The 27233-nt window shown below is 45.9% G+C and overlaps 1 protein-coding gene across 2 annotated transcripts in view; it reads left to right on the top strand.

The window, feature by feature from the left end:
• The window catches only part of FBXO4 (F-box protein 4), a 368809-nt gene that overhangs the window by 208877 nt on the left and 132699 nt on the right, over positions 1 to 27233 (top strand). For both annotated transcript variants that reach the window (XM_069627208.1, XM_069627209.1), the window contains 2 exons: positions 10259 to 10331; positions 23843 to 24021. In XM_069627208.1, coding sequence (XP_069483309.1) covers positions 10259 to 10331; positions 23843 to 24021 — 252 coding nt within the window. The remainder of the gene's footprint in view (positions 1 to 10258; positions 10332 to 23842; positions 24022 to 27233) is intronic.

Raw genomic sequence — 27233 nt, 5'->3', positions numbered from 1 at the left:
ACATTCTGACTCCTCGTACAGGCGCCTCATGTCGAGAGTGACTGAGTATCTGGGGTGGTCTGCTCCACCTGTGGATTTTCTGCAGGATGACCTGACGGATATCTTGGACCACGGTCCACCCACTGACCCGGTGTTGCCATTTCATATGGCCTTACAAAGAAGGGTAGCGGCGGCTTGGACTGCTCCGGAGAGTCTCCCGGCAGTGAATAAATCGTTGCTGAAAAAATACCGCCCAGCCAGTGGTGACCCCTGCTACTTGTCTACGCACCCTACTCCGGAGAGTTTGGTGATGGAGGCGGCTATGGCCCCAGCAAAGCAGGCGGCATACCCTACATTCCCTCCTTATAGGGACGACAAACGCTTTGATGGTTGGGCGAAGAAGGTATTTTCTTCTGGGGCTATGGCTTTAAAGGCAGCCAACTCTGTTTGTGCCCTTGCAAGATTCACGCGCACTCTATGGAATTGTGTGTCGTTGGTGGCTGAACATAATCCCAAAGGGGAGGAATGGGATGGTTTTCTTGCCCTAGTTCAGGATGGCAAAGATGCCATGTGTGAAACCGTTCAGTCGGGTCTGGACTTGGCAGACTGTGTCACCCGGTCCATGGCGGCGAGCACCGTGATGCGCAGATTTGCGTGGTTGTGGTAGTCGGGGGTTTGCTCCTGATGTACAGTCCCGGATTCTCAACATGCCCTTTGATGGTGTCCATCTTTTTGGCAGCAAGGCTGACGAGAGCATTGAGAGGTTGCAGACCTCCAAAGCTGCAGTGAAGTCCTTGAGCGCTGCAGTGCGTCAACCTCCGCCTTTTCGGCCTAGGGGACAGCAATGGAGGGGAGGTTCCTTTCGATACTACTCTTCCTTTGGAAGATCGAGGGGAGCTGCCAGTTAAAGAGGCCACTGTAAGAGTACCAGAGGTGGAAAGCAAGGTACTTGTGGTGCCAAAGCCGCTCGTGCAGTTGCCTCCTTGCCCTCAGGCACTGCCACAGCTGCTTCCGGTCAGTCATCAGGCCATGTCCCATGGTTCACCGGTTGGGGGAAGGCTGGCGCAGCATCTTGTAGAATGGCATGGCATTACTTCAGATGTGTGGGTTCTGGAGATCATAGCCCACGGCTACTGTCTTCCTTTCCGGCAGAGGCCTCACGACAATCCACCATGGAAGCTCTCTTTGAAGCGTCCGGATCCGCTACTTACACAGGAAATCCTATCCCTGCTAGAGAAAGGTGCCATAGAACTGGTACCTGTAGTGGAGAGGAACAAGGGATGGTATTCCCCATATTTTTTGATCCCGAAAAAAGACAGAGGATTGAGACCCATCATGGACTTGCGTGGTTTGAACAAGCTCCTCAGGAAGGACAAGTTCAAGATGGTTACTCTTTCTCAGGTCCTCCAGGCCCTTCAACTTCAGGATTGGTTGGTGTCTCTCGACCTCAAGGATGCTTACTTTCATGTGCCGATTCATCCTAAGCACAGGAAGTACCTGAGGTTCGCGGCTGGCGACTTGCATTTTCAGTTTCGGGTCCTGCCGTTCGGATTGACCTCCGCTCGAGGGTCTTCACCAAGCTGATGGTGGTGTTGGCAGCGCATCTCAGGAAAGGGTGATCCACGTCTACCCCTACCTGGATGATTGGTTGATCAGGGTGTGCTCTCCCGAGCAAGTCCTGGATCATCTGTACGTCACCTGCCACACCCTTCACAAGCTGGGCTTCTCGCTCAACTTAAAGAAGTCTCATGTGACACCTACCCAGCGGCTCCTGTACATCGGAGCAGTGCTCGATACATCCCTGGGGCAGTGTTCGCCTCCCCAGGTGAGGGCTCTCAACATTCTGCAGATGGTGGACAAGTTTCAACGTGCCCAGAGTCTCCCGGCGTTAGAGTTCTTGAGATTGCTCGGCCTCATGGCATCCTGCATTTTACTGGTGCCAGAGGCCAGGCTGCGGATGAGATCTCTGCAGTGGGCACTCAAGATGCAGTGGTCGCAGTTCTCCAGCAGGATGTCGGACCCCATACAGATTCTGCCCTCGGCCGCCCAGGACCTTCTGTGGTGGGCCGTCGAAGGAAATCTGTTCAAAGGGACTCCATTTTGGCAACCGTGGCCAGAGGTGACGATTGTGACGGACGCATCCCTCATGGGTTGGGGAGCTCATGCCAACGAGCTGACAGCCAGCGGTCGTTGGTCTCCGTCGGAGTCCAGACTCCACATCAATCTGTTAGAGCTGCGGGCTGTCAGGCTAACCCGGAAGGCTTTTCTGCCATCTGTGCGTGGGAAGAATGTCCTGTGTCCTGATTATAACGGACAATACAGTGGCCATGCACTACCTCAAAAAAAGGGGGGGCAGGGTCACTCGCACTGTGCAGAGAGGCGATGTAGCTCTGGTTCTGGGCCATCCAGCAGGAAATTTCGATCTCAGCAGTTCATCTGGCCAGAGACGATGACGCGGTGGCGGATGCTCTGAGCAGGCAGAGCACAGTCTCTCACGAGTGGGAGCTGGCTCAGGAAGTTCTTTTGGAGATCTTCGCCCTTTGGGGAACCCCACAAGTGGATCTCTTCGCCTCCAATGTCAACCGGAAGTGCGAGAGATTCTGCTCCTTGGGGGACGTGTTCATAGTAGAGTGGTCCTTCCCACTGCTGTACGCGTTCCCTCCAGTCCCTGTCATTCCGCAGGTGTTGCGGAGGTTCGGTTCCCGGATGATCCTCATTGCTCCGGCATGGGTCAGGAGAGCGTGGTACCCGGACCTTATAGACATGCCCATCTGCCCTCCGTGTTGTCTTCCCTACCGAGACAATCTGCTCTCACGGGAGGGGGGTCGAGTTCTCCATCCAGAGGTCCAGTCTCTCAGCCTTCATGTTTGGTATCTGGAAGGCTGAGATATAAGGATTGGGACCTCCCTGAAAACGTGATGGAGGTGTTGCTTTCGGCCAGAAGGCCTGCAACGAAATCCCTGTACCGTTGCCGTTGGAAGAAGTTCTGCGACTGCTGCAGGGTATAGAATGTGGATCCTTTCCAATGTTACATTCCTTTTGGTTTTGTCTTTTTTGCTTTCTTTAGCCCACAAGGGCCTGTATGTGGGTACCATTAAGGGTTACCTGTCAGCGCTGTCCATATTTAAGCGCTCGTCTGAGGAATGTTCTTATTTTAAGATCCCTTTGATTTCTCAGTTCCTAAAAGGGCCAACTCATGTGTTTCCACCGTCGCCTTTCCAGGTGCCGGGATGGGATTTGAATTTGGTTTTAAAGTTCCTAATGGGAGCTCTGTTTGAGCCCTCCATTCTTGTCCATTGAGACTGTTGTCCTTTAAAACTGTATTTTTAGTTGCGGTTACTTCCGCCCTCAGAGTGAGTGAGTTGCAGGCACTTTCCGCCAAACCACCCTTCACTGTGTTCCATAAGGACAGGGTTGTCCTTGGGGTACAGCCTTCCTTTCTTCCGAAGGTTGTGTCGGAATTCCATCCGAGCCAGAAGGTAATTCTTCCGGCATTCTATCCGCCTCCACATCCTGGTAAGGAAGAGGAGAGGCTCCATAGGTTGGACCCTAGGAGAGCTTTGAGTTTCTATCTCTCACGGATGTCCCGGGTCAGAGTGGATGATCCGCTCTTTATTGGTTACGCTGGAAGGCGTTTAGGTCAGGCTGTTTCCAAGCAGACCTTGTCTAAATTGATCATTTTGACGATCTCTGAGTGTTATCGTTTGGCGGGAAAGGACGCTCCAGTAGGCTTACGGGCTCATTCTACTAGGGGTATGGCTGCCCCCATGGCACTACAGAGGGGTGTTCCGATTTGCAATATTTGCGAAGTAGCCACATGGGCCTCTGTCCATACTTTTGTGAAACATTATTCCGTGGACTCTATCCATGGGCAAGATTTGGCCTTTGGCAAGGCAGTCCTCTATTCTGCAATTTGATTGGGCATTCTAAAAAATTCTAAATTCTTTTCCCACCTCCTTACGTTGGTACTGCTTTGGGAGTCTGTCAAAGATGTGGAATACGTCGGAGGACACAATCCCCTCGAAGAACAAGTTACTTTCTTACTTGGTAATGTTCTTTCGATGGGATGTTCCTCCGACGTATTCCACATTGTACCCTCCCTACTTGCCCCGCTACAGAATTTCTTATGCGATTGCAGCTTCCGTTTCCGCAAGGCTTTCTGTAGTAATACTTGGAGAGGATTGGTGCCACACGTTCTGGGGGAAAAAACTACAACTGAGGCTACGGGCGTCGTGCGTCCTACATATAACATCCGATGACGTCGGAGGAGGTCCTCGAAGGAGCGTATCAACGTCATCGATGCAGGACGCCTACGCCGAAAAAGTTTTCCAAAGCAGCACAGCTGTGGTAATCAATGTCAAAGATGTGGAATACGTCGGAGGAACATCCCATTGAAAGAACGTTACCAGGTAAGAAAGTAACTTGTTCTTCTCACATGAAGCTATGGGGTGGATAAAATCCTTCCTAAACAATAGGACCATGCAAGTCTTTTCGCCCTCAGCCTCTGCGGACCCCATTCCCGTTACTTGCGGAGTTCCTTAGGTGTCATGGGTCTCACCCACCATGTACAACATATTCACAAAGCCCCTTTTCGATGATTTAGATGATCTGGGTGTCACCTACACCAACTATGCGGATGATACCCAGATCCTCATACCGCTATCGGGAGATTATGACAAGGATTTGGCCTTGATGAACAGGGTGTACCTCATCATCCAGGCATGGATGGCTACCCATGGTCTATGCCTGAATTATGACAAAACAGAACTCCTCATCCTCGGCACCACCCCCAACCTTAACAAAGTAGGTCATACATATTGTAGCTTTATTATCGATGGCATTGCAATCAAAGTTGGCAAAGAAGTTAAAACATTAGGCCTTTACCTAGATGCCACCCTCTCCTTTACCAAACAGGTTAACGCCATGGCCTCAGCCACAGCCTACACCTGCAAATTAGAGGTCCCAAACCCTTCCTTTCTACGGGTAGTTGCATTTTACACTGGCCAGAGCACTAATCCTGTCGAAATTGGATTATTGCAATGCAATATATCTGGGGGCCAACAAACACATTATTAATAAAATCCAGATCCTACAAAATAATGCCCTCAGAGCGGCTTTAGGTATAACAAAAAGAACTCACATCTCAGAACTAAGAAGTAACAATTGGCTTACCACTAGTGGTAAAATCCTGCTAAAATCAGCCTCACTTACACACAAATGCCTAAATAATGCTGCCCCTCGCTATGTTATAGACCGATTTAAGCGACAATCTTCCAATCGCCCAACAAGACTAGCTAACTCCAACCTTCTAACCGTATCTAGATTCAAACGATCTAAAACTGGAGGATGCAGCTTCCCAGTCAAAGCTGCTCAGTTGTGGAACTCCCTACCCCCAAACTTAAGGGAGGACCAAACCTATCCACACTTCAGACTTAATATTACTAACTGGATAAAAGAAAACATTCGATAAACTGCACCCCAGTTTGTACATACTGTAGACTCTTCGCCTACTGCTTGCCCAGCCATCTCTGTATATAACACACTTATGTGGTATCTATCACCTATCTAACTGCCACAAACTATCTCTGCTCACCTTGATGTATATACCCTTGACCTACACTGTATATTATTAGCACCTTGTATCTTTACTTGATTCTGTTGTTACTTGTATGTTATGTGTACCTTGCATTTTTTGATTCTCTTGATACTTTTAATTACTCACATTTAGGCATATTTACTTGATTTACATACTCTTGACCTTCCCGGCCCTCTTATTAGCTGTAGTTGTACCTTATATATTTTATCTGATTCTGTTTATACTTGTAATTACTTGTACAGCACTGTAACCAAGCTGAAAATATTCTTATTGCTACGTCTGCGCCCTGATACCCTGGGTCTGGTGCGCATTATAAATAATAAAACAAACAACTCTATTGTTCTTTTTCCTGCTCAGTCCTACTAACATACCCCACCACCCTCTTTGCCTTACAGACCCGCCAGAGCACCAGGAGACCACACAGGTGGCAACAGTGCGCGGTATAAGAACCTTTGACATAACATTCAGGGACCGTTTCGTTTGACACACCAACCTGGCAGTTCCCTTTCTCTGATACTCCGAATGCGCCTGAGCTACTGTGGTTAAGATATTGGTCCGTCCTGCACACTGGGCTGTAACTGGCACTGGAGAGATCCTCTACATGAACACTCCCTTCCATTGCATAGCACTGATGCATAGCACTGAATTTCAAGGCAGCATTGTTTTTGCAGGAGGAATGTTAGAGCAGTGTTCTGAGGTAGAGCGTAGATGCAATGTAGGCTTCATATAGCGCCATGCTTCCCCCAAGTCAAGGAGAGTAGGGGAAACACACAGGTAAGCCTCTGGACAGGCTGTAGCTGTAGCATATGCTTTGCACGCATGCAGCGATTGTTACTGTCACGTTTGTTGGGACCAGCATTGCCAGGCACAATCGGCGACTGTTCTTTACTGCCCTGTGAAAGTTGGCAAACTGTTCCGATGGCTCAATGCGCGGGGTTCGTTTTTGACTGTCATTGCGCCATGTAAATGTTGACGTGATGCCACCACCCACACACTCCTGGCCACACACTCGTACAATGCAAGCTTCTCTTTTAGCCACGCATGCTGGAGTTGTCCGGTCATATCTGGGCACAATATGTCAGCCGAAATATGACCCCTCCCGCGCCCTTTCTGGTGCTTGATCGGGAGCTGCTCCGTGTAGTGGAGCAGCAGTGAATGAGCAGTGCACACAGGATCGGAGCTCGTTGTCGCTTATAACTCATGCTATCACACATGCTGCTTTGTTATTATTAGGTTTGTGCGTGTGTTTTGAAAGGCGCAGATGCTAACATGTGTTGCTTGCGAAACAGCCAAGAACGAGAGTAGAATTTTGTGATTGTCAGTGGTGCAACGACATTGGGCATGTGCCCCCCCTCACATTTTGGGTTATGTTGATTTGACCTGGCTGACCAACAGAGCCGTGGCAGAATAGGACACACGTTTCATTATTAGCACCTATATTTGTATGCATGCATTTTTAGGTATTTAAACCTGATTGGGTGGTAGTACTTGCATGGGGAGTGATATGAAGGGTAGAGGGGCACAGGAGACATCTCATTCTCACAACAGTTGTGTATCCTCACATCGCCCCGTTTTAAGTCTGCGGTGCTTATAACCCACGTGAACCCTTTGCAGCAATATTCGCAGACTTCTGAAGATGCATGTGGCTGCACGCTCGCGAAGAAAGCTTTTGGTGACTGCCCTTCGATTCTGTGACCCACTGGGTTACACACCTGTGGTGTAGGACGCACCCTAGCTGCTGTCTAAAATTCCCTGGCAGGGGGTAGTCAAAGGATCTAATATCCGAGTCAACAGCACTGGAGGCTTAAGAGTGCATAACGCCCAACCTCCTGCCTTCCTGGTTACCGAAGTGCAGCCACTGGCAGTTGCTCAGGACATCTCCCCAGTCCAACCTTTCCAGCACTCTCTGCCATCACAGAAGGGGAGATACCATGAGCAAATCAGTGCTGCCCCTGTGGGTGGTTACGTCTGGTTTTCGCTATGGGCAGAACCACATTTGGATTTTCGTTGTAGGGCAATAATTCCCATAGCAAGCAAAGCGAGGAAGCTGTACCCATATCCAGACCAAACACATTTTACAGAACATTTTGGCAGCAGAGATTGGAATTAAAGCTATACCATTTACAGGCAAGTCTAAACCACTCTACAGCAGTGCCTAACCTGATGAGTTGCTTTTGCAGTGTTCTGCATCAGGATTCCCTACTTCTCCCATGGCCGCAAACAGCTTTGGCATGTCTTCCACCTGTCCCAAAATTAAGGATGAGGTGACAATGCAGCAGCACTTCCTAATTTTGCAAGATGCGTGCTAACACTTCACTGAGCCTGAGCCCAGCAAGAGGGAAGTTTTTTGAATACTTCCAGGCTGGTGGGTACAGATGGTCTCTTTGGCAACCAAAAAGACTCGCAAGGTACAATGTAAGTCTTATAAATTAGATTTTAAAAATCACATAAAAGGAACAGAATGTCCCTTGAGTTGCAAAAACTAGGATTCCAACAAGGTCGCAGGCCACTGGATAGACGGGTAGCCGGGAAGCCCGTCAAAAATAATCTAAAAGAATGAAAAACACTCCAGGACAGCAAGAGGGAAGCCCTGCAAGCCCCTAGTGATTTTGAACAGCATGCCAAAGAACCAGGATTTGTTGCTTTTGCTATTCGGTGTTGCCTAAAAGCCGAAACTATTGCAGTGAAGTACAGATTTGAACACAACACCTAAACTATTGACATTGCCAATGCTTGTTTGTTATTGCCTCCATCCTCCATTAACAGCTAAAACACTGTCTGTCTTCAAAGCTCACAATAAAATGGTGCATTTTACTGTGATCCTTGGATATCTTCACTATCTCATCATGTCCAATAATCTTGAGTTCCCTATGTAAATCCACATGTTACCTTTGTAGTCTTAATGGACAACAAACTAACACTGTAGCCACAAGTAAATGTTATAATAAAGAAATGTTTCTTCCTCCTACAAGCAGTAAAAAGGATCTTACCATTCCTCTCTTTCACCCACAAAAAATTCACCATCATTGCATTCATGTCTAGAATAGACTACGGCAACAGCAAATACCTAGGAATGCCAGAACGACTATTAAATAAATTCCAGCGCATCCAAAACGTTGCGGCCAGACTGCTGCTCAAATTACTGTGAAGAGAACACATTACCCCAGCGCTGAAGCTGCTACACTGGCTATCGATAAAACAGCGAATAATGTCCAAAACTATGTGAATAACACGCAGGGCAATCCACGGCCAAGGAGCAGAGTTCCTAAAGGAGAAAATAACCGTCTACCATCCGATATGACCACTCAGATCAAGCAGCAACATTTACTTAGTACCAAAACCATAAAATAAAAGACAATTTGGAGGATTATTGTTCTCTGATCTGGCAGCAAAATCCTGGAACCACCTACCAAAAAACATTGTTAACACCAAGGATCACCTGGAATTCAGAAAATGCCTCAAAACCTGGCTCTTTGCTCCAAAACGGGAGGAATCGACTAGGAAGCATAGACCCACAGGGAGAAGACCATAACCCCTTAATCAATTCCTCACCGAAGCACAAGGCAGAGGGGACGCCCCGACAACCTATGCCCCATAACGCTAACCCACAGAAGAAACCTAGTTAGGTCAGATCCACACACGGGACTGGTAGGGAGGGACCACATTTGTCTAACGTAAACATTACCAACCCATGATGAGGGAGCCCAGAAAAGCAAAGACAAAGAGGTAAGAGAGGGAGAGAAACAGAAAAATAAAATATAAAATAAAAATAAAAAACTGCTAACCCAACTCTCAACTTTTCTCATACAACTCGCATGCAGAAAACCAGACAACCATCCTTTCTGCACAGCAATCCACACGCACTTCACCACATTGCAACAACAGACTAACACATAACCTGGCACAACAGCACGTGGGAGTTCGCACAGACCCGTTAACCGTGCTTACGCTGAGTGAACGGTGCAAACCAAACTGAAGCTGCCAACATGACATCACAACTCTCACTTTCCTAATCCCAACTACACCCTACTAACCCTCCACCCCTTTTTTTCACATTCTCCTTTTCAGAGCTGCCAGAGAGCCTGGGGACCACTTTGGTGGTGACTGTGCGCAGTACAAATACATTAACCTAGGGGGTACCTTCTTTCCCCTACTTTGTGCCAGGATAACGACTGACTACCCTCTTGCATGAACTCTATTGTCATAAGCAGAAGATGAGCAGGATAGCTGAACGGATACATTCAGTTGTTCGAGAAACACAGATGCATAAACAACAATTCTTGTAAACGCGTAAATAGTAGTTACAGAGGTAAACCATAAGGTACGAAATAAATCTACAGCACTACTCTGATGAAGGCACACCAGTCACACCACTGCTTCGATCTAGGTAAGAAACTGGTTAGTCAACTCTATAAAATATATTTTAAATCAGTACACTGAACCTCCTTAAACATATGTTACTTTAATCACTGCTGGATTATCTTCTTACAGAACATGTTCTGGTTCCATTTCCATTAATATGTTAACATTAGGGTAAATGCCTGTCTTGGTTCTCGGCTGATTATAAAACTAACGAAGCTTTGTTTTTTTACGTCTGCAGAAGTATCTTTGTTTGAAATCAGTTATTGATTGTTGTCATTACTTTTTAGACATAATGTTCAAGCTTTCTTTTCTTTTCTTTAGGTATTGGATCAGGTGTCACGTTTCAATGTAATAACCACAAATTGAACATCCTCACACTGTATTCCACTACCAGGTAAATGCTCATAATTGTAAAATATGTATTTTCGTGGTCATCAAACCTGTAAACCAACGTCCTCAGAGGCACTGGAAAATATGGTGTTGTACCTGATCTTGCACGATTATTTCTGAATGTCATAGCATACAGTACATCGACATTTGAAATGGTGATGGAGCTACGAGGTCCTTTGTCTCGACAAGAAGCCTCTAACGCATTTATATTTTCTCTGATGGCTGATAGATTCAAAGGCAAATTAACTGCATCTCTCCATTACTCCCATGCTCTGGTGCTAGTCACAAATCCCATTGCCACAGCGTAAGTGTTTGGCCATACAGAACATGTCGTATTCTCCGTTGCTGGATAGGGGGAACATGTACTCTGTGTCATCCCCAAAGTAATTAAGTGCAAAGTGGCGTGACGTGCTGCATTTTCTTTGAATCCTCAATTTAAAAAAAGGATTAACCACAGGAGCTGGCTCGAATTTATTTTTCAATGGTTATTTGTTAAATGAACGCTTAAGGCGGAACAACATCCTATAATGGTCTGCAGATGAAATACAACATTAATAACATGGTCTGTCTTACGGAGTACGATTTTCAATCTTAAACAAAGGGATGCCTAACTATTTACTTTTTAATTACGTTGTTACTGTTTGTACAGCAAAACCGGGAGGCAGAACATTATCTCCAGGTGAACGTTTACATTACTGTTAGGTGAGTTCTTTTACACGCCCCTTATTGCATTTGGTAGAAAAATGAAAACCCAGACCTCTGTAGTGCTTGTGTGATAAAATGAACAGCGGCTCGCCCCACCCAGGAACATGGACAATTGGCCAACAAAACCACAGAATACCCGTAGCATACCGTCAGCAATTTCACACCTTCTGCGCATTGTCGGGCATGTCTGTAGGTTGTCTGTAGGTGGAATTGCCATTGTATAATGCTTGATTAAAATGAAATATGAATACTAAAGCTGAACACTACTTTTTATAACTGGAACTTGAGAACGTGATTCAAGAAGTGAAATTGGAAAATTCAACCATTACATTCCCGGCTACTTTCAGTGAGGATAACCTTATTTTTTTGTGCTTTTGTTTTGTGCTTCTGTGAGTCTGGGAAATGTAACGTTTTTAACAAACAGATCAAAATAAATACTTACCAGCTGCCTAATATTGGGAATTTGTTCAAAATAATATGACCGATTGCCACTTTGGGACATCATAATGAATGCATACCATTAAAGAGGATTTTGAAAATTAGGTTTAAATGTTGCTAAATACATTTCAGTCCCAAAAATTAGAATCCACAATAGGTTAATAAAATGTATGAACATTCACAATAGGTTAATAAAATGTATGAACATTCAAGGTCCAAAAAAGAGTGGATTTATTCTGAATGCAAACAAAATCTTTTTGACAGATTAATATTTGTAACCACTCCTGGCCCGACTTCATGGCAAATAGTGCAGAAGCTTGGTTAATTTTACAGATCAATCCTGACTTCACAACCATACTTGGGGATTTACCTTTAAATGTGTATAGACATCAACCAAATGTAAAGGATTATTTCATTAGAGATTCAATTAAATACTTTACAGACCTCCAGATATTGTTGGCACCCCAAAAATCAGGAATGATCCCTTGTTTGTACTGTTTACAAGGTAATACCGTAACATAGGGAGATGTTTTGTACCATCCAAGGGCAGGCAAAGTGATTACAATTCGAAGTAAGCAACGTTCGTAACAAGATACACAATATATCGCATAAAATGCCCAAGGTTTCTGCAGGTGGGACAACATGGATCATATCTAAAGAGGATTCAGGAACATAATGGTGATAGAACAGAAATGCTAAATCGCCAGTAGCAAGACATTTTAAGGAAACTGACCATGAAGTTGGGGACACCAGTGTCGTTTTTCAGCAAGAAAGCATTTTGATATTTTTATCTAGATGGTCTTTGGCTGCAATGGATGAATAATTACTGGAGTCGACATTTTCTTTAAAAACACGTTTGTGTAATGTTTAACCCCACGTTTGTATAATGTTTAACCCCAGCATGTTGTACACACAAATATAGAAATTCTATAAACCTAGAAGAAAAACTCGTTTCTCAATTAATATTGGAAATTCACATCATAATGAAAAAGCATCATTGGTAGTAACTGTGAAATAGATTTACCATGAAAAATGATATGATTGTAAAGAGCATATTTAATAGGGCGGCAAATAAAAATTCTGTTGTGGTATTAAAGAGCAAAAAGTACAGCAACATGGCAAATCAATGGAATATTTCAAAAACTGGTTTATGCATGGTTTCCAAGTATGGACTACATGACATACATGATATTTTCACACTAGGTAAAAGAAAAGATAAAGCCAAACTCAATGAAAAAAATCATTGTGGACTTTGAACACCAAGCAATGAAAGCAATAAGGGCAACATTAACAATTCATGGTTATTTCTCCCACTGCATCCAGGCAATAGATTGCATCATGCAAAAAAATAGAATGAACAAAATACAATGGAACTGCTAGGAGGTGACATTACAGAAATTCCCTAAAAAAATAAATGACTCTGTCCAAGACTGGCCCACAACTTCTGCCACTTATTAGGAATCCCTACTCAAACCAAATTGCCCAGAATATATTGAAAGAGTTGCATGCTATGAGAAAAAAATAGAGGCACAATCAACCATTTCAAGTGAAGAGTCCAACAATTTGGCAAACTGACAGGCAGGTTAAAGTAAAGTACTTATCCTGCAAACCAGAAATCCACTGATCCTACCGTCATTTGCCATTTTCCACCTTATTTGATTAACACGCCAGGTAAAATCTGAGGGTAATTCCTCTTGTATCAACCGCACTTCCCTCAAACAGCTTTTGAACCTAAGAGTAGCACGCAGAGGGTACTGCATGTAACCTGGCATACTAGTAATGCACTGTTTCCTAGCCCTGAGATCAGTCCATCCTGCCATGATGTAGGAATATCAATACTCAAGTATTGCAAATGGGGGGGGTGAAGAGTCCCCCGTAACACCTCCTTCTAACATCCATGGTTGGTACTAAGTGAAGCAATAGCTTTTTAATAAGCTATTTGTGAAATTACTGATTTTAGAAAGACCACTCAGAGCGGTTTTCTAAATAGAGCTGTCGGCCACTGCGCACACACAAGGGCGCACAGGGACTGACGGACACAGTGGAGCTAGGAGAGGAAAGTCTGAGGCCCAGGTAAGTGTTAGTGTGTGATTTTGTGCATCAGTGTGTGTGTGAGCAATGATTGAAGGTTAGGAGGGGGCGGGGAGTTGGTAAATCTTAGTGTTTGGGTGACTGTGTTAGTGTTTCCTTGGTGACAGTGGGTAGAGGAGGGAGGCTTTGGGTGGGGAAAGAGAGATGGTTGTGGAGGAAAGGGGAGTTCGGAGTGTTAAATCCCCCGATTCCAATGAAATAAGCCAGTGCAGGAGGGGTCAGGTCGGGGAGGCGGTCATTTTGTGTTCGGCCTTTAAGATGCGGAAATATCACATAGAAACCCATAGCTGCCTAACAATAAAACAACCCCTATAAAAATAGATGTAGACACAAGGGCAAGGAACACCCTGGAAACGCCCCTCCCACCACCTAATCTACCATTATTACCAATATAGGACCTCATTTGACCTTATACTCTATAGGAGTCATGTACTTGTACCAGGGGACCTCTGGTAAAAGTAATCAGAGTGACAAAAACCAACCCAAAAAAGAAGCGTACACCAAGCAAGAAGTAACGCAAATGTATTGCACCCAAACTGCTTGGAAGCAAGGTTCAGACAGCCCAGTGGAACTGAACTGAATGAAATGAGCTGTCCACTGCGGCTTAACATTTTATACATAATTTGCAAAATTACCATTCAACATTTTACTTACATTTTTAAGGCAGGTCACAGGTGCTGATTGGTGGGAATAAGTCAGTCCCCTATATCCACCATCACCCCCCCCCTCCAAATTCCATTCACAAACGTTCCACAAGAGGTTCCAGGGCAGGGACTAAAAGCATGGGGCACAGAGGGCAACCCTGCTTGGTCCCTTTTCTTCGTTCTGTGGGTGTGATTTCTCGCCGTCACCATAACCAGTACAAGAGGGACCCTATAAAAACTCAAACAGAAAAGAGTTGAGTAAACATTGCTTTATTAACACACAAGCATTTGCGAATGGGCCACAAGTTCAACCGTCTCGCAAAGCAAGTCGTCAAAGTTCCCCCCTTTCCCCTGCACATCGTGGTCCTTTTATACCCATCTGTTTTACATTGTCATACATTGCTGCACATAGATTATGTCCACCACAAGGCGGTTCCTCCCAGTCATGACTTTGCATCAACGGTCAACAGTTCAACATCTGCTATTGTGGTTTCCTGTTATCTGTTATTCGCTCTCTCCCGTGCCCCTCTGTGTCCTTATCTCTGTGCACGAGGCTGTGCTTACTCATTCCTTCCCCCCACCCGCATCCTGCAGACAGTTTCAGTTAGACTCAGCTCATTTCGACACACATGGACCAAGCACAATCCTTCTGCAAAACAAGCTCTTGTCAGGTTAAACAGGCCTCTGTCTAATTTACAATTACTATCCCTATATGGACATTCTCAACAACTCATGCTAGTCTCGGCATCTGCAAGTATCACCATCAAAAGGAAAGCCTCTTTTCTTTTATAAACGCACATTCATTTAGCGCACATAGTGAAAAATACAAAACTCCAAGTGTGAGCACAATATTACACATGCGGGCTCACCTTCAGTTCTCACTTGACAGATATAGGTTTACCTGTCCGTACACAGACTCTAGGTGCCATATATATCGGCTTCACCCACTGCAGGAACCCTTCCCCGATCCCAAAATGTACAAGAGGAGCATACTGCCATTCCCACTGCACAGAATCAAATGCTTTAATTGCATCAAGGGAGACCACAGCACAGTGGTCCTCCTGTGAATTAGTCCTTTCAATAAGGTTATGTGATCTTAAATTTCACAAGGTATTACTACCCGGGACATAACCGGTCTGATCCGGGTGTTTAAGGGTCCCAATAGCCTGCTTCAGCCTCTCCGTAAGGGGAACTGTGAGAATCTTACAATCTTGAATCACCATAGCGGTTTGTACTATCCACGCTCCTGAGGTGGCTTATTTGGTTTAAGCATTGGCAGTATTATTGACTCGCTCATACTCAAAGGTAGTATATCCTGCTCGTAAGCCGCCACTACATCTCACGCAGCCTCAGGGTCAACTCTGTTCTGTATTCCTTATAGAATTCTGCCAGAAGACCATCCCTCCAGGTGTTTTGCCAGATGGTAGAGCTAGAATCATCGATCGCAATTCCTCCTCAGTCAATAGGGCATCCAACAAGTCCACCTTATCTTGCTGCAATCGAGAACTTCATCTGGGACAACACATACGTAATTTCTCATACATCCCTGGTTCTATCTGTTCCATAAAGTACCTCATAAAATCGCCGGAAGATTCCATTAATCTCCCTTTGAGACCTCCAATTGTCGCTGCATTCCTGAGAATATCATCCTTATTGGCGGTTTCTTATGCCATGCCAGAATCCTGCTGGACTTGTCTCCCTGCTCATGCAACCTTTCTGTAAACTTAGCTTAATCATGTTTACCCAACCTATCCCAGTCCCCAATACAATTCTGTCTAAGTGTCATGAGTTCATCCTCTACTTCCCCATCTTTTATCAGAGAGTTTTCTAAACATTATATGTCTGCCTCAGTCTTTGATAAACTTGCCAATAATGCTTTCTCTACATCTCCCAGTTTAGCAATAGCTTCACCTCCAACCATGACCATGAATGTTTCCCACAGAACATCCACCTCCTTAAAGCTACCTGTGTTCACCTCGAAAAATTCCTCTGTATTTTTTCCGTTTCCCCATTTGGTGACTGAATGGTCCGTCCGTTAATTCTTCTGCCTTACATTTCCATGCATGGATCAGTGGCCTACCCATGCCAATCTGCCAAGTTCTCAAAAGTGGAGCGTAGTCGCATAACGCCCAACCCAAGTAGGTGGTGTTGATCAACTCAACTACCATTTCCTGCCCCGTGAAGAAATAGTCATTACGAGTGTGGACTTTATGTGCACTTGAAAAATCAGTAACCTCTGGGTTCCCTGTTCATCCAACTCCAGATATCTACAAGCTCCTGATCTGATCCGCCAGCAAGTTTCCCAACACTCTAGCTGGCAATACCGGATTTCTATATTTCACATCGGACTTGTCTAATCTTGGTTCCAGCGTGCAATTAAAGCATCTCCCCCACAAATCCACATGAAGTGCCAGTTGGGTGCTAGTCTAGAATACAATGATCTGAAGAAACAAGTGGGATCATGATTAGGTGCGTATGTGTTGATAATGCTCCGTATTTTCAACATATCCATGAACAAAGGCCATCCTGCCCTTGTCATCCTTGCATACCTCCTGTAGTTTAAAGGGAACTGAGGTAGCAACCCATATCAAGATTCCATTAGCGGATTTGGGGTAAGTCGCCCGTATGCCGATCCACCCCATTTCCCAATAATAGTAGCTTGCTTCTCTACCGAGAGATGAGTTTCCTTCAGCAGAGCTATCCCCGCTTTTTACCTGCGCAGGTACAGGCCCACCCTGTTACATCCGGTGTAGCTGTTCAGCCCTGTACATTTCAGGAGACCAGGTTCAATGTGTTAGCCATGTAGCAAACTTCTGTATCCACTTCCAGCACCTATCCGGCTTCTCTCCCGCCCCACTGTATGCATCCGCCAATCGGACTGGCGATAGTAATGGCTTCATCCCTGCCCTCCACCACCCAGCAGAACTGCATTGTAAGTCTGCCTCTCCCTCCCAACTGGCCATGCAAATTCAGAAACATGACTCCCTCTGCTCCCCTGCTTTAATACTCCAGCATTTCAACAAGCAACCTAAACTCAACAAAAAAAATTATAAAACGCCATTCCAATAGTGCCATGCTGTTCAGCCCAACCTGCCCTTCCCTTCCTACCATTTTGTCCCGCAAGTGGCGGGTGGCAGTGAGGTACTAGAAACAAGGTAATCTCAAGTTAAATATCAACTGGGGGGGTGTGTACCGGGCCTAGATCACAACTAAATAAATGTTAACCAATTTGCGTTTCTCATATGAGCCTTCCCTTGTCAGAAAATTCATGCCCCCCTACAACGCTCAGCAGTCAAACTCCATCTCTGGTCCCCCAGCAGATCTGCTTAATTTCTTGCCCATTTCACCTGTTATTGTCTCGCTTATCTCCATCCGGTGGTTAGCCTCCTCAGTGATTTAAAAAGAAAAAAAAGGAATTTCCCATTATGAAGTACCTTAAGCTTTGCAAGGTAGATATTAGCATGTTACTCAGCCCCTGTTCCCCCAGTCACTCTTTCGTTGGGCCAAACACAGTTCTCTGTCGTTGTACCATCGCAGTACAATCCGGAAAAATTGCCAATGCTAACGATGCTCTGCATATGATACCGCCACCACTGGAGAAAGAAAAAATCCTTTCTGTGTCCTTGAAGTTCAAATTCTTCACAATCAGTGGTGTTGGGTGGCGCTTCCGGTGAGTGCCTCCTGGCCAAGGATCTATGCGTCCTTTCCACTGTGAATCCCTGCGTTAGAGGGCCTGTCCCAAGCTCCTGGAGCAACATGTTTTCTACATATGTTGTCGGAGTCCCAGGATCCTGATGTTTCTTCTACAGGCACTACCTTCAGCATCTCCACTCTGTTCCAGAGTCCTCACCTTTGCAGTCAAGTCCTGTACCATTGACTGCAATTCTTTGGTGGTGCTCTGGTTTTCTTCCACGTTTCTTTCGACCACCGACTCTTTCAGCCACTGATCGGTATCTTGCCTTAGTAGGCCCACATATATTTTCACTGCGTCTATTTTTTATTCTAGGGAAGTTCTCAGAGCAACTATGGCCTCCAGGATTTGGTGTTCTTCCTCTCGCAGTGTAGGTAATGCAGGCGTCTTCGCTGCCCCCACTCTCTGAAGCACCGGGGATATGGCTATACTGTCAGGGTCGGATTGGTCCCTCTGCCTTTCGGCCCGTGGCCGGGCCGAAATCGTCCCTGGAGAGTGGGGGCCAGTTTCTGGCCATGCCTGGGCCTGTTTGGAAAAAAGAAAATGGAATTTATTTTTTTCCAATTTTGTTTTTTTTCTTTCAAAAAGCCTTTCATCCTTCTTAGGTCGATAAATGAGTCCCAACAGAGGTTGGGTGATATTGTATGCCTATTTGTTCTATAAAAAAGAGCTTAAGCGTAAGTGATATAAAATAACATATCATTTGGCCTTGGACGTCTGCTTGGATTCACAGTAATTTAATGTACTTGGGAACAATGTTGATGCCACTTCCTGTTTTGTCAAGGGGTGAAAGGTCATGTTTCATTGCTTCCCGGGATGTCACTTTGGGGTGGGGTCAAATGACATCACTTTGGGTTATGTCATCAGAGGTCAAGGGTCGTGAGACGAGGGGTGGGCCACTTTTTTGAGGTGAGGGGGTGGGGTGCTTTTTTTTTTGAGTGACTGGGCCTATTTCTTGTCCCAGTCCAACCCTGTCTACTGTCACGCTTATGGGTGCAGGCCTCCGTCTTTGTTTGGCCCTCCCTGTGGCTCTCCTGTCTGGTATGGGCCACAACAGACCTCCTCCTTTGTTGTGTGATGTGTCCCCCGTCAGCACTCGGACTGAAGGCCCTAGCCACCAGGTTTCTTCCTTCCAACCATAGCTCTCGCTATATACTCTCTTGCCCAGCTGTGACGTGCTCCAGGAGCCCTGCCCTATATTGGGGCAGCCTCTCTGGTCCTCGGGGTTAAGTATACTTCCCGTTGGCCTTCCCAGGCAACAAGTGCATTCGCCGCATCCCCTGGCTTCGCACCAGCAGGCCCCCATGCTCGACCGCTCAAACTTTAGTCGGGGGGGCTCGTATTTTACCTCCAGGTGCCTGTCGCGGTCTTGTCTCATGCGGAATGTCACAGCTGGCGGGGAACACCTCACACCGGGTATCTTCTAGTGAGCTTGTCTGGTTTGCCACTCGCATCTTCGCCGCCGCAATTCACGCGGTCCTCGAGCACCTGGTTCAGCAGCCTGCACTGTCCACTGGCCTGAAGTCGGATCAAAGCCCTTGCAGTGCTGGCCCTCTGCAGTATGCAGGCTGTTCGTGAGCCCGGGGCCCCTTTTTGTCTTGTGTCTTCGCGGTCCCCCTGCTCTGGCTCTCAACTCCCTCAGATTGGTGCTGATGCCTTCTGTTAGGTGGGATCAGCTGATGGGCCTTGTCCCCGTGCTGCCAGCCAGAATTCAGCTGCTAAGACATCTGGGAAAGCAGATCTAGAAAGGATCCTTCGGTAGCTCTCGGAAAAGACGTCCTTACTCCATGACTGCTGCCCGCGACTCCAGTAAACATTACTTCTTTAAATCGTAAAATACACTCCCCTTCAGAGGTGTATGGAGAAAAATATACGTACAAGGCCACTCCATCATCACATCATTTTGCATGCTCCAAGGAGGAAAAATGACTCACTTGCAGAAATTCTACATGAAATTTCCATTTTCAAGAACTGCAGTAATCTGCTGCACTTGACCAACGTATTAATACCCGTAACCCGTAACAATCCTATTGTGTTCAGCCAGGCTCAAAATATGTACTGTATTTGGTCTTGAACGGTCCTCCAAATCAGTCTGCTTATCTGCATGTCGATCCACTGTTTTGAAGGTATCCACAGAAAAGACACTCTATTGCGCTGAAAATTCAACATCAGTGACCCTCCTCTCCACTTTCATAATCCTTTCTCTTACTTTAGAGATGTCTTGCTTTTCTGTATTGAGGTTATTGCTCAAAGATCGATCTTATCACCTAAAGTCTTGTTTCCTTCAAGGATCAACATTCACAGCTCCGCCAGTCCAGTGTCACCTCCCGCTCCATCTGCTAATCAGAGGAGGGTTTAAAAGAATCTACTGATGATTACACCATATCCACACTATTTCCTCTTTGCTTAGAAAAAAGTGTCCACAATGGTGCATTCCTCCTTTTCCATGAAATAAGCAGTGCATGCTACTATGTCTAATGTGGGGTCTGCGACCCAACAACGTAGCAAAAGTAGCACAGATCATCATCAAGTTCACAGCAAGCCCTTTAACACCCAGCAGGCCCCACTTCACTCAGTCACTGCATACCAAAGGATCAATCCCACCTCTCAAAAGTTGCACCAGAAGCCATTTAATGATCAACCTTAAATGCGATAGAGACAACATGCATGCAAATGTCATGAGGAAGGCAATAAAATCTCACAGCAAGCAGCCAAAAGAAACAGGCACATGGCTGAATGCTTTTAATGATTAACATTAATGTGGGCACTTCCTCATCAATGGATATTGCCCCCATGGAATTACCTGTAAAGAGAGCTAATCATCTCTGGGCCTGGTTCAGAACAACTAGGTATGCTCACCACAGGGACTCCGTTTAAATCCATAAAAGGGCACTGTCCCTTCACAGATCGTTTACCAGTAGTGACCAGCAAAGATGCCAGTTCAGCAGCGCCACTCTGCCACTATCTTTAGTCCACAGTTGGCAGTCACGGAAGGCGCCAGGTAGAGCTGCAATCAAGCCCTGGTGCACTCACCAACATAGAGACACAAAGCCTCTTATATCACACCGCCTCAGAGTTCACAATCCTGCCTCACAACTTCACAATAAAAATAAATGCCAGGATTTGGTGGGTGAACAACGGTGCTCGTTCTCCTCAGTCCGCTTACCGCGGTCACATAAAATACATTTTCTGTGAGAAATCCTGTGTGAGGAATGACTTGGGTGGTGACCATACCGGATACCCTAGTCCATAGATGCCTTTCATCCACATGGCTCCCTGTACAATCCCCTTGAAAAGAAAACACAATAGCAGTTAAAGTAAAAGGAATGACTGACTGGTGCAGCTGGGGACATGCATGAGAGTTGCTCATACAGATGCACCTCCTTCTTAATAAATTAAATCATGCATCATTCTTTAGCCCCATCTCCTCCCCTCCAGAGTGACGTCACCACACAAGGTTGGGGGCACATGGTTTATGATTGATGTATTCATTAGTCACGATGGTGAGTGTTAGGGAGAATTCTCAGAAATCTGCTAATTCCCTTCTACCTTAGAGACCCACAGCACTTTTGCTGGACTTTGGGACTTTTAATTTCTAACCTGGAGAGAGCAAGACCTTTTTCCCACTCTCTTGTGTATTTCTTTCATTGATTTGAACACTTTGTTTCTTTTGACTTTGGAGTCTGACAAACTCCATAGGCATCATCTTTTTACATTGTGTCACACAGCACTTTCAGTGCAGTGACACAGGGAAGTCTTCCAGATTTCCCAAACGTTTAAAAACCTTCTCTTGGTTAAACTACTGTTTCCAAGAGCAGTGAAGTGAAATTGACTTTACTTACATTGTAACTTTCTAGACCCAGCACACACTAGCTTACAATAGGGTGCTGGAGGGGTTACTTAGCATCCCCTTTGTCTAATTTCTCATGTAACATTTTTATGTTATCCTTTCTACGATTAATGGCTGGTGGCAGTGGTTTACCTTTTCCTACCATTGTTTGTTTCTTCTGCGGGCTTCAATTTCAGCTGCAGTAAAGCACCTATGGGTGCCCATTTTGTCAAAATGGCCTTGGTCTTCCTTTTTCGCCATTTCTTGTTGGAAAGGTCCTTCTCGAGATTTACTCTGCGTGCCAAACCAGGTTTGGTCCCCTTGTTCGTTTTGTCTTTGGCGGGTTTCACTGCTGAAGCCCGCCTCTGGCTTCAGCGTGTCCGGCAGGGCAGGAAGTGAGGGAGGTGCCCGAAATTCCCTGTGCTTAATCCCCTTGGTTACAGAAATGCACCCAAAGGTGAATGGCCGGCTGGCTGTCCTTGCAGGACAGCCACCCTGCTGTGTGAGTGATGGCTAGGCTGTGGATGAATGGGAGAAACCTGCATAAAGGCGAGGCTTTTGGCTTGGAAGGCAGGGTCGACCACTGGATGATCCGAAGTAGAACTTGGAAGAGACGCTTTCTGCAACTCCTGGACCGTTGGTCTGCCCCGTGAAGCCCTGCTGCATTGCTGATGCTCCGAATTTGCCTCGACTTGAGAAGCCCTGCAACGGACGACTTCTCCCCTTGGGTTGGTGGGACCAATCGACCCCAAAGTGAACTTGTCTGGACATGCTCTCGGAGCTGGCTGTACTTCCATTGTTGCTGCAGGAACCAATTTCCACAGAGTGTGAACACCAGATCGAGTGCATTGTTTTTAATTTAGACTCAAGCTCCAGGAAGATCCTCCGGACTCCCATGAAGCAGGACTGACCAAGCCTCAGCCACCACAACAGAGTGCTGGACCCGAGATGCAAGGACAGTCCATAAAGTTATCCGAGAACCGCAGTGGTGCTGTTTGCGAGAGCCACAAGAATCTGAAACCGCGAAGTGCTGCTTATCTGAAGTTTGCCCATTGCTACCGCAGACCTTCAATTCGTAGTGCAGGAGTCCCCATACGTCCTCCCTCTTGTCCCCACGACTGAGGCTCAGGAACACAGGATCTGCAGACCTACGACTGGAACAGAAGCCTGCTGGAACCAATTTCTTCAAACCAAAGGTACTGTAAAACTAAGGACTTGCTAGTTCTCAGTTGAGACTTGTCTTGGTTGCCTTTGCAGAGTTGCTTGCAGCTTTGCCCCTCACAAGCCTCCAAGCTTGTGGCCCTGCAGTGATTTAATTTCTGCAAAGATTTCTAAAACATTGTGCAAGACTTTTTACCTACCTGCAAAAAGTGCTTCAGCTCACCTAGACTTTTGCTCAACTAACATTGGCTGTCCATGCTCCCTGAAAGGCTCTTCTTAACTCTGAATTTGTGCTTTAACTATCCCTCAATAAAAGTCACACATTAGATAACTTGTGTAGCTCTGAAAGGGTTAATTTACTTTGCATTGGATGGTTCAAGAAGTACTTACCTGCTGAAGAATATTTAACCATGGTTTTTCCCCTCATCTTTTCCTTTTGACACTAACTTCAGTATTGCTACAAATGTGCCAGTGATATATCAATGTCCACAGTGTCCTAGTTTAAGTTAAGTATCCTCAGGGTGTAGGGAGTGTCTGTGTGCTATCCCAAATGGGTATCTACTGAATTATATTATTGTGTTACATATTTTTGCTCCCTTCTAAAGAAGGCTTATTCAACGGACATAAATTAATAAATAATTGTTTAATCAAGAAACCTTGAGAGAAACAGCTCACATTGACCCCTCTTGATATAAGCCTGGCTGCTCAGTCACTCTACCAACTTGTGTAGTACATGCTTATACCAAAGGTTGGGTTAACTATTGACAAGAGGTCAAGGCTGGTGCAGTCTCCCACAGGGTACTGCATACAATCTTGCTTAACAGTGAGCAACTAGTTTTTCTCTAATGAGGGAGAGTTCTTGAGGAGTATTGTCCAGTTATTAAACTGAAAGTCATTGTTTTTTTAATAAAATATCACATTGATATTTTATCAGACACTTTTTATATATTTTGCAGCAAAGAGAGAGCGCGAGCAAGAGCAGGAGAAAATGCAGCAGTTAACAAAATGTTTATACCCGAGAACATTACATCAGAGAATCAACATTCTGTGCACTACAACATAATACCTCAAGTTCAGGAGGTATGCAGGGTAGTTGATGGATTTATTTACGTTGCCAATGCGGAAATGCATGCAAGTAAGTATTTTATTTTTGTATTGCTCTACTGACTCATTAAGTATGTGAGTCAACATATAGGACAAACCCTGCCTGCTCACCTGCAAAAATGACTTTCCTTGTGGCGCAGTGGCAGGCAGTATCTGCGTTATGTTCTGTTCTGCCTACACCTGTAACCTGTTCTGCCTTGTAACCCTTCCAGCTATCACTGACTGAATCAAAGCAAGGCCTGGCATTGGAGATGCAAATGCGTGTTTTAACATGTTTCATTAAAATGTCTCATTGACAACCTATCTTCTCAGTTTTAGCTCTCACATATGTGTTAATGCATGGCTTAGTAGATTCAAAAAATACTCTGCCTCATAGAGATGACATTAATATTGCACAGATCACAGTATGTACCAACCTGACAAATATATGTTTCTAATGGATCGTGTCCTCCCACGGATTCCTCATCTTTGATATATCCGATATTGTGCTTGCAGCTGCAGAAATATTTCAACATCAGAGTGCGATGTGCGTTGTTGACTCGTAGTCCCTCTGACGTTTACGTCCAGCTCTTGGTCTTGATGTTGATGCTGGTATAAGTAGCACTGCACCCGTTGCCTCAGTTCTGTTTTTCCACATGTACTGCACCCTTTGAACAGTTCTATCGCTTCAGCAATTTCTCTCCTGCGTTTCTTCAAAATTTTTGCTATGTCTACTCTGAAAACCAGATTCAAGAGGTGTTCAGACTGGGGGTCAAAGATGTCCAACATGGATTCACACTGAATATCCCTCTGGTGTCTTGTGGTGGGCCATAAGGTTGACGACTGTGGCTTGTGCCAGCCTGTGACCGTTAAGGCCTTGAAGGAGAGGAAGGGGAGACTCTCCCAAGGTCTAAAACTAGGTCAACCGATGGGAAAAGCTTGACATATTTGGCCTCAAAGGGCTAAGAAACGCAGTAAACATACTAAACGCTCTAGATCAAGAAGCTGACACTCATCGTCCTCTCATAAAAGATCTAGGAAGCAACATCATTGATCCCAATTGTCTTCCTCCGGCTCCTCGCCGGATAGGAAACAGGTACATGTTCCTGGTAAATCTGCTTCAAGAGCAGAATGGAAGGATTTTCACCTCAAAATGCTAGAGGTGTTCACAAAGGCGGCTCCAGCCACCCCTTAGTGAGCTGAAACCGGCTTCTGGCTCCATTGGGCCTCATGAGGCCCTCATGAGGCCGACAGGGCGTCGTCAAAGTTCTCACTTTCGCACAGAAGCTCACTGTTTCCAGAGGTCTGGTCCTTTCTAGCCTGGACTATTGTAACAGCCTCTTTCTAAATCTTGCTGCCTCTACTCTTTGGCCTTTGCAACTTATCCGGAACAGGACTGAGAGACTTGTCCTTGGCCTCAAGCCCAGGGATCGTATCTCTCCAGCTCTGAAATCTCTTCACTGGCTCTCTGTGGCTGCAAGGATCAACTTAAAGACCCTCTGCATTGTCCACAAGCCATTCAGGGGCCTGGGACTGCTCTACCTCCAACTGTCTCTTCCAAAACATCTTCCGAAACATCTTCCTTCTCAAGCTCTCTGCTCATCCACCTCCAACTCTCTGAGGGTCAGATGCTTCTCCAAGCAGAGAGTTGGGGGCAGATCTATATCCTCGGCTGGGTCCTCCCTCTGGAACAGTCTCCCTGCCTCTTTCAAACTTGAGCAGAACCACCTCCGGTTCCGGAAGCAACCCAAGACCTTCCTTTTCGCTTCCTCTTTCTCTCTTCCCCTCCCCTGTTGATGCACCTGGCTGCTCCACGCACTGGTCACCTGTCACCCTCTGAACTCTGGCCCAGGCTCCTGCATGTCCAGTTACCCTTGCACTGCCTCCAGGCTCCCCAGCATTTAAGGGTCTGTATATGCAACTCTACAGTCCCTTCTGTCTGCACTTATGAGCCATGCACTGGTTGCACTTGTGAGTTAACTGCACTTTCCCCTTCTGCTCCCCCCTGGCACTTCTCCCCTTCCCTCTTCCCCGCACTTGCGCAATCTGAATGACACAAGGCCTAGTAAGATCGTTATTTTGTCCTCCCTTGTGCACAGGCACGTTATAATTGCCACATCATATCATATATTACTCGCGCTCTGAAGAAACCAGGCGGTAAGTCCTTGATGTTTCCTCGAGAGGTGTTGAGGGGTTCGACTCCATGAGACAAAATTAAGACGTGGTGGATACCATGAATGATGCCAGTGGTCTAGATACTTTGCCAGAAGTGGAGTTTGCCATTCCAAATGTGACTGGGCAAGGTGATGCCCCATATAGATCTATCATGAGCAGTGTGATAGAGAATTTAGGCTGGAGTAGACCTGTAGCAGAATATGAGAAGGATGATCTCACAGAGGTACTTGATATGGCACTGAAGAACAGTGTCTTGGAAAATTGGAAAAGGCTGGACACCGGCAGTAAATAAGGACTGGACAAAAGAAGTACAGACCTTCAGTTATAGACGCAGATTTTGTGTCCAGACATCCAACTCCAGAAAGTCTGATTGTTCAGGCGGCCACGTCAGTGTTGTATCCTGCATATGTATGAATGAGGTCTGAGTCAGTGTAAGAGCTGTGTTGGAATGCTAGTGGAGCTTGGAGTGTTGAGGCACCTGGGGATTCCAGTGGAGACGGTGAGGACTTGGAGCTGGGCAGGGAACCAGGGAAGAAGCTACTGATGATCTCTCTCTCCTATATTCTATACTGAACCTGTAACCAAGACAATAAAGCGTGTTTCCTATTTTCTACATACCTGGGTCAGCCTGGTTCCTGCTCCTTGTTGTTACTGGCCCAGGGTAAATCCTGCAGGAGGCAGGATACATCATTTTGGCGACGAGGATTACTTGAGCCCAGAAGAAATGAAAGTAGGAGAAAAGGAGATATGAAGGAGAAGAAGAAGAAGTACCAGTCTGGAGAAATGTTTTCTGGAGGTCTGGTGTTGGAGACACATAGGAGATTAGGTCTGTTGCAGAAGCCTTGGAGAAATTACCAGAATCAAAAGGCGTTTTTTTGGAGAACGAACTATGCAGCTGATGCCTACTAAGGAGATGGTATCGGTTACAGGCATCAGGCAACCGTGAAGGCCCATCCATGGGACTGCAGGACAAGAGGGCCCCTTCGTGAAAGTTGGGGGCCGTGTGGCAGTAGAAGTGTGCCACAGTATAAACCAGGCAGCAGGAGTCAGTGTGCACATTGTCGTGCACATGCTGGACGATATAGCGCA

Source organism: Ambystoma mexicanum, chromosome 6p (assembly GCF_040938575.1).
Source record: "Ambystoma mexicanum isolate Mex_15411 chromosome 6p, UKY_AmexF1_1, whole genome shotgun sequence".
NCBI lineage: Eukaryota > Metazoa > Chordata > Amphibia > Caudata > Ambystomatidae > Ambystoma > Ambystoma mexicanum.
The sequence above is the reverse complement of the archived record's forward strand: the minus strand, read 5'-3'. Positions and strand labels throughout refer to the sequence as shown.